Consider the following 17,500-nt stretch of genomic DNA (forward strand, 5'->3'; position numbering starts at 1 on the left):
TTACGAAAAGAAGACGGAAGGAAATAAAGTTGACCGAGCTTAACTATCCTTGGATTTAACAGGGCAGACAATATTATGCGTAAAAGATTAACTGTCGTCAGCGTAATTTTATGAAAAAATTAGAAACATATTGTATCACGTTTCCAAGAATCAAAGAAACTAATTGATTTTAGTTCATCTGTTTGCCTGTTTGTTTGTTTGATTTCGACATCAAAAAAGAGAGAGGGATAAGTCACATCAAGAGCATTTTCATGCTTTGGCCGGACAAGCAGCAATATGCTGTTTGCATTTAAGGTAAAATCCGCCATTTTAACAATAGAGTAGACAGCACTCGAAGTGCAGTTCTGCTATCAAATAACAACTCTAATGTTGTGACTCCCTATTTGAAAGTGAAGAATATAACTTAACTTTTTTCCACATTCTTTTGGAAATGTTATATATACTTGGTATATTTAATACTACTTATGATAAATAATCCAGGAAAGAAAAACAAACGGATTATTTTTTTTATTAAGCATGCAATATCTGTAAATCTGTTGCAAATTTTCTTCCTGATTTACAAAAAAATTTCGTTCGCTTTGCTTGCTCCAATAATTGTCTTTTGTCCGGTGGTCATCATAAACCTCGCCTCAAATGTTTGACACATCATATCGTATTTATCACTTTGAAACTCAACTTTGTCTGTTAGAACAGATGTTTTGCTTGATAACCCCATTCTACGCATTCCTTTTAATTTAAACAGAAATGGGAATAAAAAATAAGCAAAATAATCCCAGTGCAATTTTTTTTATCAAACCCTCGAAGGCAGATGTTTTGCTCTGCACAATTCTCTCTCCAACAGACGTTTGATGTGCGTTTCACGAGTCCAAAGTTCAGTTAAACGAGTTCAGTTCCTCTTGGTTTAAAAAACATCCTTTTTAAAAACCGCAATGTAAAAATAATAACCTAAGCCAACGACAAATAAGAAAACATTTTTCACTGTTTTCTTTTTGCAGCATTTTTATCGGAAAGAATAGAAATTTAAAAGCGGCCATGAAGGACATCATTGACTAGCGTTTGGCTTCCGTTTTCGCCGGAGCGTCGTTTCAGCAAAGGCGGACCACCCTCTTTTTCTCGCTATGTAGAATAATATGAGAGAAGAATATTACGGCGGTTGCGATTTGCTCGGCAATAAAGTTTGAACTGAAACAAATAATTCAATGAAAGATCAAACGAAGTGTCAACTGAGTCCTGTGCTATGTTTTTTTTGTGCTATGTTTTTTTTGTTCGTTTTTTGCTGTTTTAGGCGTCATTTTGCGAGATCTATTCTCGACCGCTGGTTAGAGAGTGAAGAGCAACCGCCGACAACAACAACAACAGCAGAGCGTGGTGGACATGCTGTTTCAGCTCGATCGTGATGATAAATTATGCTTTGTACGCAAATTAAAGAAAAAAAAACACCCTCTCTTGAAACCACAAAGATTTCAACGAGATCTTTTCAACCATGCTAAAAGAGCACACGATCATATCAATAAATATACGGATTTATTTATTCATAATACTTAAAAACAAACACCGGCACATTTTTAGGACTTAAATTCAAGTTGGCTATGGCTATCGGTATGTTGAATTTTTCTCAACTAAAATTATGATTCCAGTGAAAAGCGCGGTCCGAAATAGCAATGACTGTGACTTGCGTCATTTAAAAGCATATCTATGTGGACGAAGACCTTTCTCGCCATTGACGTATTTATTTACTTTCTCAACTCTGCCACGAATTTGCCATGATCGATTGGTATGTGAAATTCCACTTGACAAATCTTCAAATAATCATGCCAGGGTTCACGAATAATCCTCTCAGGTATCTATATAAACCCATCGCAAAATGATGTCAAAAAACAATTTGGCCACGTTGACAGTTAAGAAAAACCGCATCAGAAAAGAATTCTTCGAGGAGCTAAACACTTTCTTCAACCCTTCAAAATGACTTTTAAAATGTGCGCAAATTTACTTGGGATTTCTATCCTTTTTGTCTTGACAAATTTATCGTCGCGAATCACTGAGGAGATCCGCCGAGGTGAGATGTTTTTCACAGCCGTCCGCTTCTTGCATTTGTATTCCTTTGGTACATGGCTTGGAATGCAGTTTTGGGTGTCGTTTATCGCCGGTTAGTACGCATTCGATCATCTAATGTATGTTGCTTCATTGTTTTGTAAGCTTTGTACTCAACTTCTATGTCGCGATAGAATTTTTGTAGAAATAAATAGTCAAAAGTAGAATTTTTAAAAATGATATTCCTCAAGCCGGTCATGCAAGATATTCGCAAATTAAGGTCTTAGTCTAAGAATATTATTCGGAAAGTGAAACATTATCCCATGTTCTTTTGCAGACGGTTAGATATAAACGAAAAAAGATGTTTATTAGCGATTAAGATGGTGTAATTTGCCCTGAAGCGGGTGCAGTTCTTCTCCTGCACCTTGACCCGGTCGAAATACAGACCGTATGGGGAGGCAAATACCTTAACGCCCATTCATACGGATATCAGTGTGAACTCACCAATAACTCGAACCATTCAACAAACATACCCTGACACAATTTTATTTGTGTGAATTTAGCCAAATACGTCTGGCTGGATGTGATATACAGAAATGAATAAATTAGCCCAGACTTTAGAAATAGTATACCTCGATGTCTCCCATTTGAACAGGCTAACACGGAATACATAAATAATAAAATAAGGTATATATTATAAGCTCGCGGAAGCGGTCAATACCAAATACTAACCAAGTTTGAGAGCCGAACAGTAAATTTGCGGCCCTCGTTTTTTCAGCTCAAATTATGTCGCACTCGTCCCATGAATAGTAGCCTGCGAGAACCGGCGGGAGAACGAGGAGGGCGCGCGAGGAAGAAGGGAAGGATGCTTTCTTCCCTTCTTCCGCGCGCGCCCTCCTCGTTCTCCCGCCAGTTCTTCTTTTTCCTTCCCCTTAGGACGTCTGCCAGGCAGGCTACTTGAGTAGTAGTAGTAGTAGTAGTAGAAGTAGTAGTAGTAGTAGTAGTTGTTGTTGTTGTTCCTAAGTTCTGAAAGAAAAGGTTGGAGAAACTTGTTATTACTCAGAGACAAATGACGTGGTTTAGTGGAGATTAATTAGTAAACTTAACTAAAAGGGATTAACAATAAACAGGTTGACGTGCCAATTCGTAACGTCTTTCGCCCACTTGTCAGTTTGCCTCTACTGTTACACACTTGATATCGTTTTCTGGCCTGTGATGACGTCAGAATTCGTGAATGAAAGTATGCGACATTACTTCCAGCACTACTTGTAACTAACATTGTTAATACTTACAGAGATTACAATTTAAGGATATAAAGTTACTATTGTTTTGTTTACAAAGTTGTCTTTAACTTAAAGAATATTTCCTCGTGGTCTGTCCTTACTTTCATTCAGTTTCCTCAAAAATTGCACGCTTCTTGATCTTCTACAAAAGATAAGTTAACAGTTGGCTTTCAAATACCCGTTCGTTTGATTTCGACCCTGACGTACATAACGCATGCAATGTTTGTCTTACAATGGCTAAATGACTTAGGATCACTTCCGCTTTGTCCATCAACAAAATGATCAGTGAAGGGCGACCTCACCTTTGGAAATGACGACACCGTAAGAAATGCACCGAAAGGCGTGCCGCAATGCAGCACAACTTTTCTTGCTCACTTAACCGAGTTATCCTACTACGAAGACGGCGGCGAAAACGTTACTTCAAACTAACTTTGCATAATCCGAAGCTTTTCGCGATTATTTCATCTCGTTTACTTCGTACAAGTAACAATAATAATAATAATAATAATAATATAATAATAATAATATAATAATAATAATAATAATTAATCAGCTGTGCTAAATCCACAAACACACCGAGTCGTTTCGTTTTTGTTGTCACCTATAACACTGTCCTTCGTTCTTTTCAATCTATCATAAGATCTCGCTTCTTCCCAACGATGTACCGAAATATTCACATTACCACCTCTTAAATGCTTTCAGACGCCACCTCCCCTTCCCTCAAACTTCCTTGATCCATACCAAAACCTAGCCCCTACCCCCCCCCCCCTCCCCCAATTTTCAAACGTACTCCGCAGCCCCGGTCCGCGGCCCATGCATTTCCAGGTACTAAAAAAGAGAGAAGACGAATATTCCACTCATCATTGACTGTAACTTATTTACATGATACACTACTGTCCACGCTGCAAGAAAACAATACATAGAAGAGACAAAACGGATAGTTAAAGACCGTTTTAACGAACACTGACTTCCCGTTAACAGACCCACCTCTCCTCCAAGGCTGACAATTGTTTCTGAACATTTAACCAGCAATAACCACACGCCTCACGACATGGAACCTATCTCGTGAATCCATACGCAGAATCGTCAGGGGTCAAACACTTGAACCCAAATTTATAAACAAAAGAGAATAATAATCCAATACGTACATTCTTGGACAGATTAAATGGAAAATTGACACCACCCTTCCCCCAAGATCAATGATGGGCAAATGGTGAGGTTTGGCCTTCACTCGACTTCATCCTTGATTAAGACGGAAGGGAGCATTTCTGTTCCATTTTAATCTGTCCGGGATTGAATATATCATGTGGCTAAAAATGGTAACGGCAAATCATTTAACTCCCTGAAGATATCAGGCTGTGCCTGACGAAATATTGGAAAAGAACAAATTTATATTATCACAGCCGTACAGACAGCCTTGCATCCTTATAATTTTGTTATTGGTCTATGAATTATTTAGAACACTTTATTTTAGGGTGCATAATTACAGTAAAAAAACTGTACTCTCCCTTATGGCCTGGTTAAATCTCCCAAGGTCCGGCACTTTTACGTTTTTCAGCAGAAATAGTGCTAAATCTATGACACAGACTTAATCGCATTGGGCTTAACTCGATGACCTTTTTTTGCAGGTTACAAGATGTATTTTACACTAACAAGACATACCTTTGGTCATTTACAAAGCCAGCTCTTCCCAGTCTACTTTACGGCGGGCTCCAGTCTATCCACTGTTGCCTTAGCAACTTACTGTATTATGCACCCTGTTCAGCTGTGGGATGGCAGTGAAAAGTATCAGGTAAATACTCAGATGACGTTGGTTAAACGGCAATAGTAAGGGGGTTTCTGTTCAAAACTGTTCCTTTATCAGATCAGGCTAATTTTACAGTGCGTTCACTGAAACCGGGACCACCTAGATAATTTACAGTAATCGAACCCACATACAGTCATTAAAGCATCACTGGTCAACGAACAAGTTGCGATTTCATTGTTTTGTACCGGACATTTGACTCGCTGGGTCTGAAAATGTTGGAATCCATTGTTTCAGTTCTGCCCTCTGATTGGTTTTCACTATGTGGGGGCCCCGGTTTCAGTGAACGCACTGTAAGCCTTTCCAAACCTTCCTACGTCTCGGATTCCTGATAAAATTCTAGCTAACGGAAATAAGCGTCATTTCTTTCTCTAACAGTGACGTCAAAGCACATTATTAAAACTGATATTAAAATAGCGCAATAAGACATCCTTTCAAAGAACCGGAAAAGGCTAATTTATAGCTAAGAGAGGATTTATTGGATGACTTTGAGTATAAATTATTAATTGTTCACTCCAAGTCGTTAATTATGTGTTTTGCCGACCGGGTTTTGAGTACGACACAGTCATGACAGAGGGCACAGTTTGCCCAATACGGACCTCCCTACCAGTGAGTAGGGAGTAGGGAGCTTACGAAACGAGGACGACGACGGCTACGAGGACTTCATTTTATAAGGACGTTCGCGCCCATTGCTACTGTGCATTTTTTCGCGCATGTCACGCACACGTCATGCATCGCAGACCACGAAGGTAAACGCGATGCTAAAGGCGCAAACATTTTACACAAGAATGGAAACGTGAGAGCGTATGGCATCATGGGATAGCTATGGCCCCAGGTCTTCTCGGAAATGTCACGCAATGACGTGACAGTGCGAATATACCATCGCTTTGAGAACTTCGCGGTGATTTTACTCTCTTGAATGCTAGGTGACCCCTATTTTTCTTTCCGTAGATCACTTCCTTTTCTGATTTTGTCCATTTTTACAAAAAATAAACAAAATCTGTGCGTGAGAAGTTACAAATATTTCGCCTTTTATGCTGTCGTGCGACTGAAGTTTTCTTTCTTAGACTAGTATGTATCGTTTTTCAAGGTCTATTCCTCCTCAGAAAAAGATATCAGCTGCAAAGGTTGATTTAGTTATATTAGTTATATTGAATTGAGTACGTTTACCTGATCTAAATTTCACTAATGTAGCTTTTTTATTGCTGACAGTTGTAAGCTAAGAACGCATTAAAGTAACGCAAGCTTCTAAAAGTGCACCTCATGATTTCGAAAACGAGCACGGTGACCCCCCCCCCCCCCCCCCCATTTATCTATTTTTTTTTTTTGCCTTTTTGGCAAAAGTAGATCATTACCTTTCTGTGCGGCAAGTTTTAAAAAACATCTGTACGCGGGAACATTTTGGGCGCGAACGTCCTTAAAAATACGAGTTCGCGTTATTCATATCAATACAAATCTATTTCATGTCGTTTTGCGTTAAAAATGTGTAGTAACTGTCGAGGAATTAAACTGGTATGAGTGGGATGGAAGCGTAGAAAGAGAACAGAAAATTCGTCGTCATGTGCTAACGTCCTCCACAGAACCTTGAATTTGGTCATTTCACGTCGTCATTTAGGAGATGACGGCAAAAGAATGTACCAAAATGTAAAACGCACGTGCAGAGCGTGCAGAGCTATTGTTTTTGCTCACTAAACCTATTAGGGACCTTAAGCAAGGACGACGAGGACAGCTATGAGAACGCCGCAAATTTGCATATTTAGTGGACAAAAACAATAGCTTTGCACGCCCAGCACGTGCGTTTTACATTTTGATACATTTCTTTGCCGTTCTCGTCTTGACAACGACGTGAAATGATCAAATTTGAGGTCATGTGGAGGACGAGAGCACATGATGACAAATTTTCAATTTTCTCTCTGAATATCCACACCGTTCCCATCAATTTTATTCTTGGGTTGTGCATTCACACTTTCCAAGCCGAACGACTTACAGTAACGGGAAATAACATTTTTAGACAACGTTCTCGTAGTCGTCGTCGTCGTCGTCGTCGTCGTCGTCGTGCTTGCTTAAGGTCCCTAATTTAAACCAAATTTTTGTATACTACTTCCCCACCGACGCAGCACCACAGTTTCTTTAGAAACTACCCCTTCATTCATAAGGTCCCTATTGTTTTGTAGCGTCGTCGTTGCCGTCGGCGTCGTCGTTTCTTAAGCCGATTTACACGGTACGACTTTGTCGCATGCGACAACGGCTTACGACAAGCCCACGACATGATTTACGATTGTTGTGTACGTCAGAAAAAATGTCGTAGCATTTTAAAATCATGTTTTAAAACGCTGCGACAATCGTAAGTCATGTCGTAGGCCTGCATGTCGTGAACTTGTCGCATGCGACAAAATCGTATCGTGTAAATAGGCCCTAATGAGTAGCCTCGGGCGGCTACTCGGTGATTGCGGACCAGCCAATCAGTGGCGTTGATTGTGGCGTTGAAGTCATTAGGCCCAATCTGATTGGTCAATTTTTATGCGGGACCTCTATTCTAAATTTAGATAATACCGTCACGCGTGAGCCAAAGCCAAATGAGAGAGAGATCAACCTCTCCGAGGTAGAGACTTCTGATGAAACTGATTCTGATTTTTTTGTAAATCCTGTCTTTTCTGTATAAAATGAACGAAAACTCAACAAAAGACGTTTCTTCAATTTCAAGAGATTGCGCGAAGTATTTCGAGATCCCCCCCTCCCCCCGATCGCGCTCTGAGAGATGAAGCGTTTATGAAAATACAAATCGCAGTCGAAAGACTGAATTACTTGTAAAAACTATTTACAATAATTTAATAACATGTAAAATATAATATATTATAATATCCTAAACTTAATCTTTTTTAAGAAAGCTTACACATCTGAGAGTTATTAAAAGTATAAAAGTATAAACATAGTATAATACGTGGACTAAAGGTTATATTAAGATCTCAACAACTGAGAGGCGTAAATACTAATGCATTATAAACGAACTTGAAAATCTCTTTGTCTTACAATGTGGAACTCTAAATTTCCTGCTCTTCCTAGTTTTGTAGGTTATAGCATTAAGCGGCGGGAGAAGCCGCTGATGGAGTTTGTGCCCCTTATTATCGACTATTTCCATAAACAGTAGATTTAGTTAGCGCCTCACTATAGCTAAGGTCGGGATATATTATCCTTAACGACCTTTTTTGGATCCTTTCCAATTGATCCGACAAGTACACAGGCAAACTTGAATGAAATGACTGACAGGCATACTCTAGAACTGATCTTATGCAAGCACAATAAAATTGAAGCAGAGATATACAGTCAATATCTGTGCGCTTAAGTTGTTTTAATAGATAAACTCTTTGCAATGCCTTTACGGTGACATTGCCAATATGATCATTCCATTTCAGGTCGTCTCTAAGAGTTAAGCCTAGGATTTTTGCCGATTTGACAACTTCGAACTGCTTGCCTTCGGATTCCAGGGGAGAAGAGGCACCACGTTTCTTACGGAAGTCTATTTGCATCTCCTTGCACTTAGTTGGATTTAGGCGGAATACATTTTCATCCGTCCATTTGAGCACTCCATCCATTGCATTTTGATGGGTACTTGTTCTTGACTTAGGTATAACTTCGGCAAGTAATTATGCAGATTTCCCCCCGGGGGTTTCAACCTCTGCAATAAATTTAAATAATGAAAACTAACCTGATCAAGTGCTGTTCTTTTCGTTATGTCAGGCATCTGGTCTTGCTGTATCAATGTTAGCCACTATTATCAATGCAGTTTTCTTGGAGCCTAAAGTCACCGCCCTTATGACGGAAAGGTACAGATATGAAAAGGAACACGGATATGGAGACTCCATCGGGCCTATCAAAGACAAGGCCTTTAAGTTGGACGAGAAGTACTTGAAAATGACTCACAGATTCTGTGTTGTACACGGATTCACATCAATGGCCAATATTTTATCATATACTGGTTGTATTCTTCACTTATGGTACTTAACCAAAAGTCAGGCTATAGTAGTTTAAATCAGGAGTATTTAAAATTTTAAAATTTATGGTGCTGCAAAAAGTTTAAAATTTATTTACCACGCAATGAAAAATATGCTAGAAATATGTCACACCCTATCTTATCCATATGGAACAAATCTTCTTCAAGAAAGCTATATATTATCTCTACTTATTTCTTCTTATAATTATTTGTATTGTTTATACGGTAAGCTATTTAAGTCTTAAGTGGAGAAGTTGAAACTTGTCGGACGTCATAATTGTGTAAAAATGTTGCCCTTGCAGATAGGCCCCGTTTCTCATTTGACAAGTGACGGTACAGGAAATTAAACAGCAGCAAAATTAGAGCCTTTCCACTGTAACATTACAATTGAAGGATGTAGTAGGTTTTTAGCTTTATGTGTGTGCCTCTTGCGAGAATAATTTTCAAAGTTTTCATGTTGATGTCCGGCATTGCTGTTGCACGCTGTTATTTAATATGTAATCTGTTACATCTATTTAATCCTTAATAAAAAGCAAGATTAAACCCGTTCGTTTTGTAGTCTCTGTTGGACTAATTTATCTTTAGACCGTGCTTGAACGGTATATATAGTTTACGTCATAGAAAGTGCGGCGTACGGGGTTTTATGCACGAGTTGTTTGTGTCAAAAACCCGAACGAGCGAGGAACGAGCGAGTGAGGGTTTTTGACACAAACAACGAGTGAATAAAACCCCGTACAAAGCACTTTCTATGTCGTGAACTGTTTATTACACATAACATGAGAATTTTCATTAAAATAGTTTTCTGAACGCGAATTAGAAACAAAAACTCACTAACAATAGAACCAAAGGCAAATTTAATTTAATTCAATAACAAAGTACGATTTGCACGATTTGCACGAGATGCACGAGTGATTGGCATGGAAACGCCTTTACGCTTTCGTTGATTGGTTATACTTCCACATGTGAAAGAGCTGTACGCCATTCTGATTGGCTGTATAGGCCTTTTTCACATGTGAAAATAAAGCGTATAGATTTGTACAAATGAGCTTTATGGAATAAAATTCTCATGTTATGTGTAATAAAATAGCATTCATTACACTCTTTTTTTTTATAAGAATATATTTTATAAGAATATCAAGGCTGAAATTTGCGAAATTTTAAGAATATTTTAAGAATAAACCCGAGGCTAAGATTTTGAAAGGGATAGATATAATTTTGTGTGTTGAAACATCAGTAAATACAATACAATTTTATGTTTTTAACTTAACCGTGTAACATTATTGCTTTCTCTGAACGGCGAAACTAGCCAACAAAACGAACAAACCTACACTAGCTATGGCGATGCGATGGAGAACATGTAACGCGATACAGATCTAGATACCAAACACTTGTAATTGGTACCCAAATAAATTCTAAAACGGAAATGTCATAAGCTATAAATTAAGAATAATACGAGAATATTTTCAGCCTAAAATCGGCAAAAAAATAAGAATATTCAGCCTGGGCCGGAAAAACAACATTCTTATAAAAAATAAGAAAAAATGAGTGTATGCGATCTTAAAGGGGCTAGGTCACGCTATTTTAGGTATTTTCAGCACTGATCGAATGGCCATAGAATTAACTAAAATATCAAAATAGCTGTTAAAAACTATAGAAGAACTCTAACAAAATACAGGGAAGCCAAGAAGGGACATGGATGGACAAAACTGGAGAGGATTGAAATGGATTGAGTTTGGGTAAATTTGAAAAACGTCGGCCCACCTTTTTCAAATTTATATCAGTCTATATCAAAATGTCATTTACAAAGCTTGAAAATCATTCTCGGTTGTTATGTGGCCGTGATTTTGCAAATGAAAGACTCTTGCTCTGCCAATATGACGTTTAGAGCTCATAATTAACAAAATTAAACAAAATTACCTAAAATAGCGTGACCTAGCCCCTTTAACGTCCTGTAATTGCTAATTTGTGATGTGGAGGCGAATTGGGGTTCTCCTTTACGGAAATAGTAAAAAATGAAATTTCGCTTATTGCACCTATAAAATTTCTGTGAAGCCGAGGAAAAAAAAATTTATGAAAAAGAAAATATGAAAGCAGCCCCCGGAGAGATTTGAACTCTCGACCCCTGGTTTACAAGACCAGTGCTCTAACCACTGAGCTACGAAGGCAGCATACTAGAAAAGGTGAAATTTTATGATGTCTTACTTTTTTAATATTACGACTATGTCACAGATGGAAACGAGTGAATCGCAAGAGATATTCGCCTTAAATATTTCGTCAATAGTTCCCTCATTTATTCATTTTATTCCTTGTTTGTAAAGAAAACCACAACTCCAGACTTCCCAGGTTTGTTCCCAGGGCCTTTCTTCTTCCCTTCCTGCGGACATGCCAAGAAATGAGTCAGAAATTCCACTGTCCTTCTTATCTTACTGACGGTCTTCACATGTTTACGATGCGTAGCATACACCTTCAACAGCCTTTAAAATACGGAGCTTTAATTGGTACGACGAGTAGCGATGAGATGTTATAAGGGCTGCGATTAACTAGCAATTTACACGGTACGGTTTTGGCGCATGCGACAAGCTTATGGCGTTATATCTCCGCCAAAATTCAAAGTCATAATTTAACATTCAATTTTACGATTCAACGTTCTTGTTAAACATGTAATATTCAAGTTTACGATTCAACATTCTTGTGGACAAAGTAAAATTTCACAATTCAACAGTTTACGATTCGACATTCTTGTTCATCATTCAACACTTAACATTCGTGTTAACAATGCAATATCCTGGTCGACACTCGAGTAAGCGAAGACCAACTCTTCAGCTGACAATTCAACATGCAAAGTTACAATGTAAAGATCTATGAGACCGGTAAGACTGCAAGGAAGTCACAATGCAACATGCAAAGAACAGAGTGGGTCACTGCGCCGAGATATTCCATGTGTTTTACACACAGCTATAGTTATGCATGAGGACAACCGCTGTAAGTAAATTTCATATGCTCACAAAAGATGGCCGCTGCGGTTAACGAATCTTGCGGCGACACATGCCATTAGGGACAGTGCGTCACCCACGACTTGTTTCCTCAAAATTTCATGAAAATTACATGACCGGTGGCTTACATCACACTTACGAAAAATGAAGAAAAACAAACATTTTATAAAAACTAATCATTCTTGAACAAGTGCTTAAGCTTAAACAGTGTATATCAGTGCTACAAACCGACAAATGGCCAACTTTGCGTTGAATGGGACGTTTTTCTCCGCTGGTTTTGGCTTGGGTGACGCGCTGTCCCTAGTGGCTTTTTGCGCCGACCTGTGGCGCAAATCGTCCTCTAGTTTTTATCTCAGCTGAGCAGACTATAGCGAGATTGGGCAGTTTAAGTGACACATCAGATCGATGAAAAAAAGAAAAAAAAAATCGATGGTTTAATTCTGACATTAGAATATGTCGAATATATGAGTCGTTCTCTCATGGACTTTGACAATGATTGATTGGTGAAGTTATTAATTCCATGTCAAGGAAGGCTCAATCTTTGCGGTCTGTTGACTTTTCTCCCAAGTCTTTTACTCAACTTCGTGGACGACTGTTGTTGGAACAGTTACCTTTCCTTGTCCTTTCCTCGAAATAATCACCTTCGGCGCAATGGCCCATTGTAACTTTGCATGTTGAATTGTCAGCTGAAGAGTTGGTCTTCGCAAACCCCGGGGGAGGGGGGGGGGGTACTTAAGGAATTTCTGGGTGGGGAGGTGCTGCTGGGACCCTGGAACCTTAGCCTACATCAGAGCTCGTTTCAGCTGGATTTTGCTACCCTGTACTAGAGTAAACTCCCCAAATCACTCCTACCCTAGAGTAGCTGTTTTCCAGAAACTGAGATCACTAGCACAGTCTAAAGCAAAGCCAAAACAAAACCTTATACCACAATCACTTCTTTCTTAAAAAGGATTTATTTATACTTGTCCAGCAATGCCAAGCTCGTACGTACGCATTATCAAGACAATAAATTGTTTAATTTTAACCAGTATTAGTACCATCGATTTCCGTCTGAATCCCGATTTTTGACAGTTAATAATATCCAGTAGCGTTTTATGATAGTCATCTATTTGCCGATTTCATTTTTTTATATTTTTGAGTAGCAATTCCTGGTTTCCTTAATTAGTCTTGACAAGATCTTCAACCAACTGGTCAGTTTCGTGAAAATGATACCCCATTCTAGACCCAAACGCTCTGATTTATATACCCTATGCTAGAGTAAACTGCTTGAAAACCATACCCTTCACAGCGGCACATACCTATATAGCCCATATATGGCACTATCTCCCCCCCACCCCCCTCCCCCACCGGGTAGCAAACTCGAGTGTCAACCAGGATTGCATTTTCAACACGAATGTTAACTGTTAAATGATGAACAAGAATGTCGAATCGTGAACATGAATGTTGAATGCTGAGGTTGAATGTTGAATTGTGAAATTTCACATTGTCCACAGGATTGTTGAATCGTAAACTTGAATATGTCTTGGTAAACAACAATGTTGAATCGTGAAGTTGAATGTTAAATTATGACATTGAATTTTGGCGGAGATGTAACGCCATACACATGTCGCAGCCTTTTAAAAATGCTGCGACATTTTTTATGACGTACACGACAATCGTAAACGAGTCGCAGGTCTGTCGTAAGCTCAAGTTGTCGCATGCAACAAAAATCGTTCCGTGTAATTCGGCCCTAAAAGTCGCAGATAAAATGTTTTATTCGTGATATTCAATTCTGACCCTTTTTTGCTTCCGATCAACTGCGTAAACAGTCCGAATTGTAGGTGTACTATTTTAAAAAGAAATTACTTAGACAAGACGCGTTTACTTAGGGAGCGTTCACAAAAACTTGTTGTGGGGGGGTGGGACTGATGAAAAATTATCTACTATATCAAACATTTAGAGGACTACTTCTTGCTACTTGCTGCATTTAACATTCTCAGGGACCCCCTCTAAGTATCCTTAAAATTTGAGACACCCCCAACCTACCTCATGGCAAAAGACCGCCGGAAAAACGCCTCGAAAGAGCATAACGATCTGCTAAGAAACGCAGAAAAAAGGCCAGGCAAACAAAGCCTTTAGAAAGCCAGTTATCTCACTGATACATGGCACAACCTAACAGGCGCTCAAAAACAAAAAGATCCCGGGCCCGGGTCAAAAGAGGTACAAAAGCTTTAAAAGCAGAATCACTCGCTTCTGCCACCGACAAGCCTATCGATTGAGACTAGAATTAAATTGATGCAAAAGCGTGAGGCTAATAGGTCACTTCACATTACTGCAGAGACTGGGTTTTCGACGGCTTTGTAAAGTAGCAAACATATTTCTGAAAGCAACGGACGTGGCATTTTTGGCGTCGCAAGGTGCGAGCTACCTACGGGGGTTTGGACGCATGCCTCCCCAGGAAAGTTTTAATTTGATGGAACATTCAGAAACGCTGTTTCCAATGTTGCTGGAACCCAAGAATCAGTTTGCCAGGCAAAGCTGGAGTTCAATCAAATTTTCTTTAAAAAAGTAAGTAAAAAAAAAATATAATAATAAAAAATGAAACAAACCCCTCAAATATTGGCATCAAAGTACCGGACATGGGACGGGAAATGACCAGACGAAACGTTGGGCTTCCGGCCTCAAATGTAAACCCTGGCCTGCTGCAGAGAAAATCAACACCAAGAAACTAAAAATATATCATCAAGACGAACTATTTTATTGGAAGAAAAAATATCACAGAAAAACAAGTAATAATGAGCTTATGGAAACAAACACGGCGACAGATTAATTAAGCTGGCTGGTCCAATCTACCGCATTTGACTTGGAGCTGCCTTGATGAGCCTATTTTGAACTGGTCTCGTAACGACAGTTTCGTATTTGGCCAACACCTTACACCTCATGAAACGATTCATCTTTTATATGAATAGAAACATATGTTAGACTTGTCAAGACCTTAATAAACGGTGCTTTCATCAGGAATTGGGATTCAACATTGACAGAATTGGGCAGAATTGGGTTGAAAGAGCACCTGCATGAAAATTGTATTATTAAATTCTGTAGTAAGGTTTGAATGGCTCTATGCGCTGATTAGGATAATCAATGCATTCAATATTTAAGTTTTTGGACTGGCCACAGCGGATGAAGAATAACTTGAATAGTTTCTATAGAAAAAAAGGGCTTAAGCGGACAGAAAAAAAGCTTGAACAAGTAGTTAAATAGCTTGAAAGGGACGGGATCATTCTATTAGATTTTAACAAGATTTGAATACTATGAAGGGAAATTATCCCGAAATTAATCTCGGTAGGTTAGTTAAATTATAATGCAAGGTGCAAGTAAACACGTTTAGATAACAATGTTACCTGTAGTGAATGGTTAATAGTGGCACATTGACTATCTTCCCGAATGTCATGATGAGTCTTTTTATTAATCGAACTGTTGACGAAAAGGTTTTCAGCATACTAATTAACCTTTTTTGAAGCACTAAAAATAGGAGTTGTTTACTTTCTTTTATTTCTCAAGTTTCCGGGCTGGAGAAACCCCAAAGACGAAGATGAACTTCCACGGCGACAAGCAAAGATGTTCCCTGCCCACGAATAAGAAGATATTCTGCGACAAAAACAGTCAATTTACAGGATACAGGATTAGATTAAACTGTGTGTAATTTTCACATCGGTTGATTTTCGTCCCATCAGGCATGATTCAAAACTCGAGCTCTATGAAAAGGCAGTTTATTCAAAAATGCTTTCACACGAAATTTCACCTGCCAGCTGTGAACACTTATTAAAGTTCCATTTTCATGAATAATTTATTTTTACGCTTTAAAAGTCACGGCGAAGTTTTTCTCGGTGACTTCACAGCCATTTTGGAGGAAGCGCTGGGAGGGCAATCATTACTGAAACTCCTTTGACGTGGGTAAGGCGTTGACATTTCTGTCAATTTTGAAATCGCTATTATATCCGGGACTTTGTAGATGCGATCAATTTTCATACGAATCAAAATTCCGTTATGTGCACCAGTCTATGAACTTCGAGGCTTCCAAAAACGTCGTCTGTTGAGCAATACAATACTTCTCTTTCATGAAAAGTTTGTCGCAAATTCCTTACGAATTTTCTCTTTGCGAATTTCTTTGATTCGTTCTCCACTATCGCAACTTTCTGATTTGTTTTACCCCTCTAAATTTTGATATGTTTTTAAAACCAAATTTTTAAAGTCATCAGAGTTGTTAAAGCTTCCCCTTTTGGTTTTCGCTTCTTCTGAAATTTTCTTTTGCAATGGCTACTTTAAGTTTTTCCAGTTTTTCGCGTTTCGCTGTTGCTCATGAAACATCGTTCGCAGTATTGCCTGCCAAAATAAAACTTCGGGATCTTCAGAACACTATTTTTGTGGTTTTTGGTGACAAGAGCCCCTTTCATTAAAAAATAATTTAGTCAAAAAAGCCTGATCTTCATTTCATGACCACATTGAGGCAAGATACAATTCAAAGATTTCATATTCAGCATTAATGCCTCTACTGTTTCAACAACACATACCCTCGGGGCTACCAATGCTCTTAAAAAGACCTACAGACAAAACGTTTTAGTACGCGGCGGGGGACTTACATATAATACAGACAATTAACATATAAATTAAACATTCATTTGGTTATCTTCGTGGCGTTAAAACGCTGAAGTGTGTTTTTTTTTTCACCCACAGTGTCTCGGCGGTTGAGACTGGGTAACAACCACAATTCACATTTCAAGTGTAGCTCACACATAAAACAACATAAAATAGCTTTTTCGGGTTATCTGCCGTGAAACTGCAACAAAATAATTTGTTCAATTAATAAAAAAGGTGAAACGTCACTGGACTGCAGAGTAAGTAGTACATTGCTCTTGCGCCATTTTTTGGTCAAACCAACAAGGCGAGAGTTTGTTTTTTTTTTTAAGGGTTTTGGGTAGAATTTGGTCTCAGTTTCCCCAGACCCTTGAGTCCAAATGTTGGATCCAAGATGTTGCATTCGTTTGGCCACCTCGTTCGACACTTTTCAATATCGTCCAACAATGTTGGATTCGTTTAGCCAGGCCTTCAACGGTTGAAGCAGCAGTGGTTAATTTACCTTTATCAGCTCGTTTGATAAAACTCCACTTCCCACCAACCAAGCACAAAAGTTTGTTTAGAAAAATAACCCCTTCTGTATTTTTGTAGCCTGCAACACAGGCCTATTTTTGTTTTAGTAAGAATTATTGGCTGACCTCTTGGATAGCGAGACTAACAGAGTTCTGAGGTAAGTCAAAACAAATCGTAAGGTGTATTGTGGGAAGTCCTATTCCCACAGACAAGAAACATCAAAAGGCGTTGTCACGTTAATAGGCGCAAAGCTGCCGTATGTAAATTACAC

General features: G+C 38.7%; 2 protein-coding genes and 1 non-coding gene across 5 annotated transcripts in view; 2 read left to right on the plus strand and 1 right to left on the minus strand.

Annotated features, from left to right (window-relative positions):
- The first annotated feature begins 1,893 nt into the window (after positions 1 to 1,893).
- On the plus strand, positions 1,894 to 10,194 carry LOC138032196 (transmembrane protein 205-like). Of its 2 annotated transcripts, none has more exons than XM_068879810.1 (3): positions 1,894 to 2,146; positions 4,943 to 5,106; positions 8,857 to 10,194. In XM_068879810.1, exons 1-3 carry the CDS (start codon positions 1,963 to 1,965, stop codon positions 9,145 to 9,147), a joined length of 639 nt encoding a protein of 212 aa, XP_068735911.1. In that variant the 5' UTR covers positions 1,894 to 1,962; the 3' UTR covers positions 9,148 to 10,194. The 2 variants fall into 2 exon arrangements, with proteins under 2 accessions (XP_068735911.1, XP_068735912.1); XM_068879811.1 differs by having other exon boundaries at positions 1,894 to 2,056.
- Positions 10,195 to 11,201: 1,007 nt separating this feature from the next.
- Trnat-ugu (transfer RNA threonine (anticodon UGU)) lies at positions 11,202 to 11,274 on the minus strand. The gene has a single exon. It is a non-coding gene; the product is annotated as a tRNA-Thr (tRNA).
- A 4,684-nt stretch (positions 11,275 to 15,958) lies between these two features.
- LOC138033570 (hatching enzyme 1.2-like) overlaps positions 15,959 to 17,500 on the plus strand; it is a 16,618-nt gene continuing 15,076 nt past the window's right edge. Inside the window, exons 1-2 of one of the 2 annotated variants that reach the window (XM_068881356.1) lie at positions 15,966 to 16,035; positions 17,308 to 17,386. The gene's annotated coding sequence lies outside the window, so the exon portion shown is untranslated. Of the gene's footprint in view, positions 16,036 to 17,307; positions 17,387 to 17,500 lie in introns of both variants that reach the window. The other variant, XM_068881355.1, reaches the window with a different exon arrangement.

Source organism: Montipora capricornis, chromosome 14, assembly GCF_036669925.1.
Source record: "Montipora capricornis isolate CH-2021 chromosome 14, ASM3666992v2, whole genome shotgun sequence".
NCBI classification, from domain to species: domain Eukaryota; kingdom Metazoa; phylum Cnidaria; class Anthozoa; order Scleractinia; family Acroporidae; genus Montipora; species Montipora capricornis.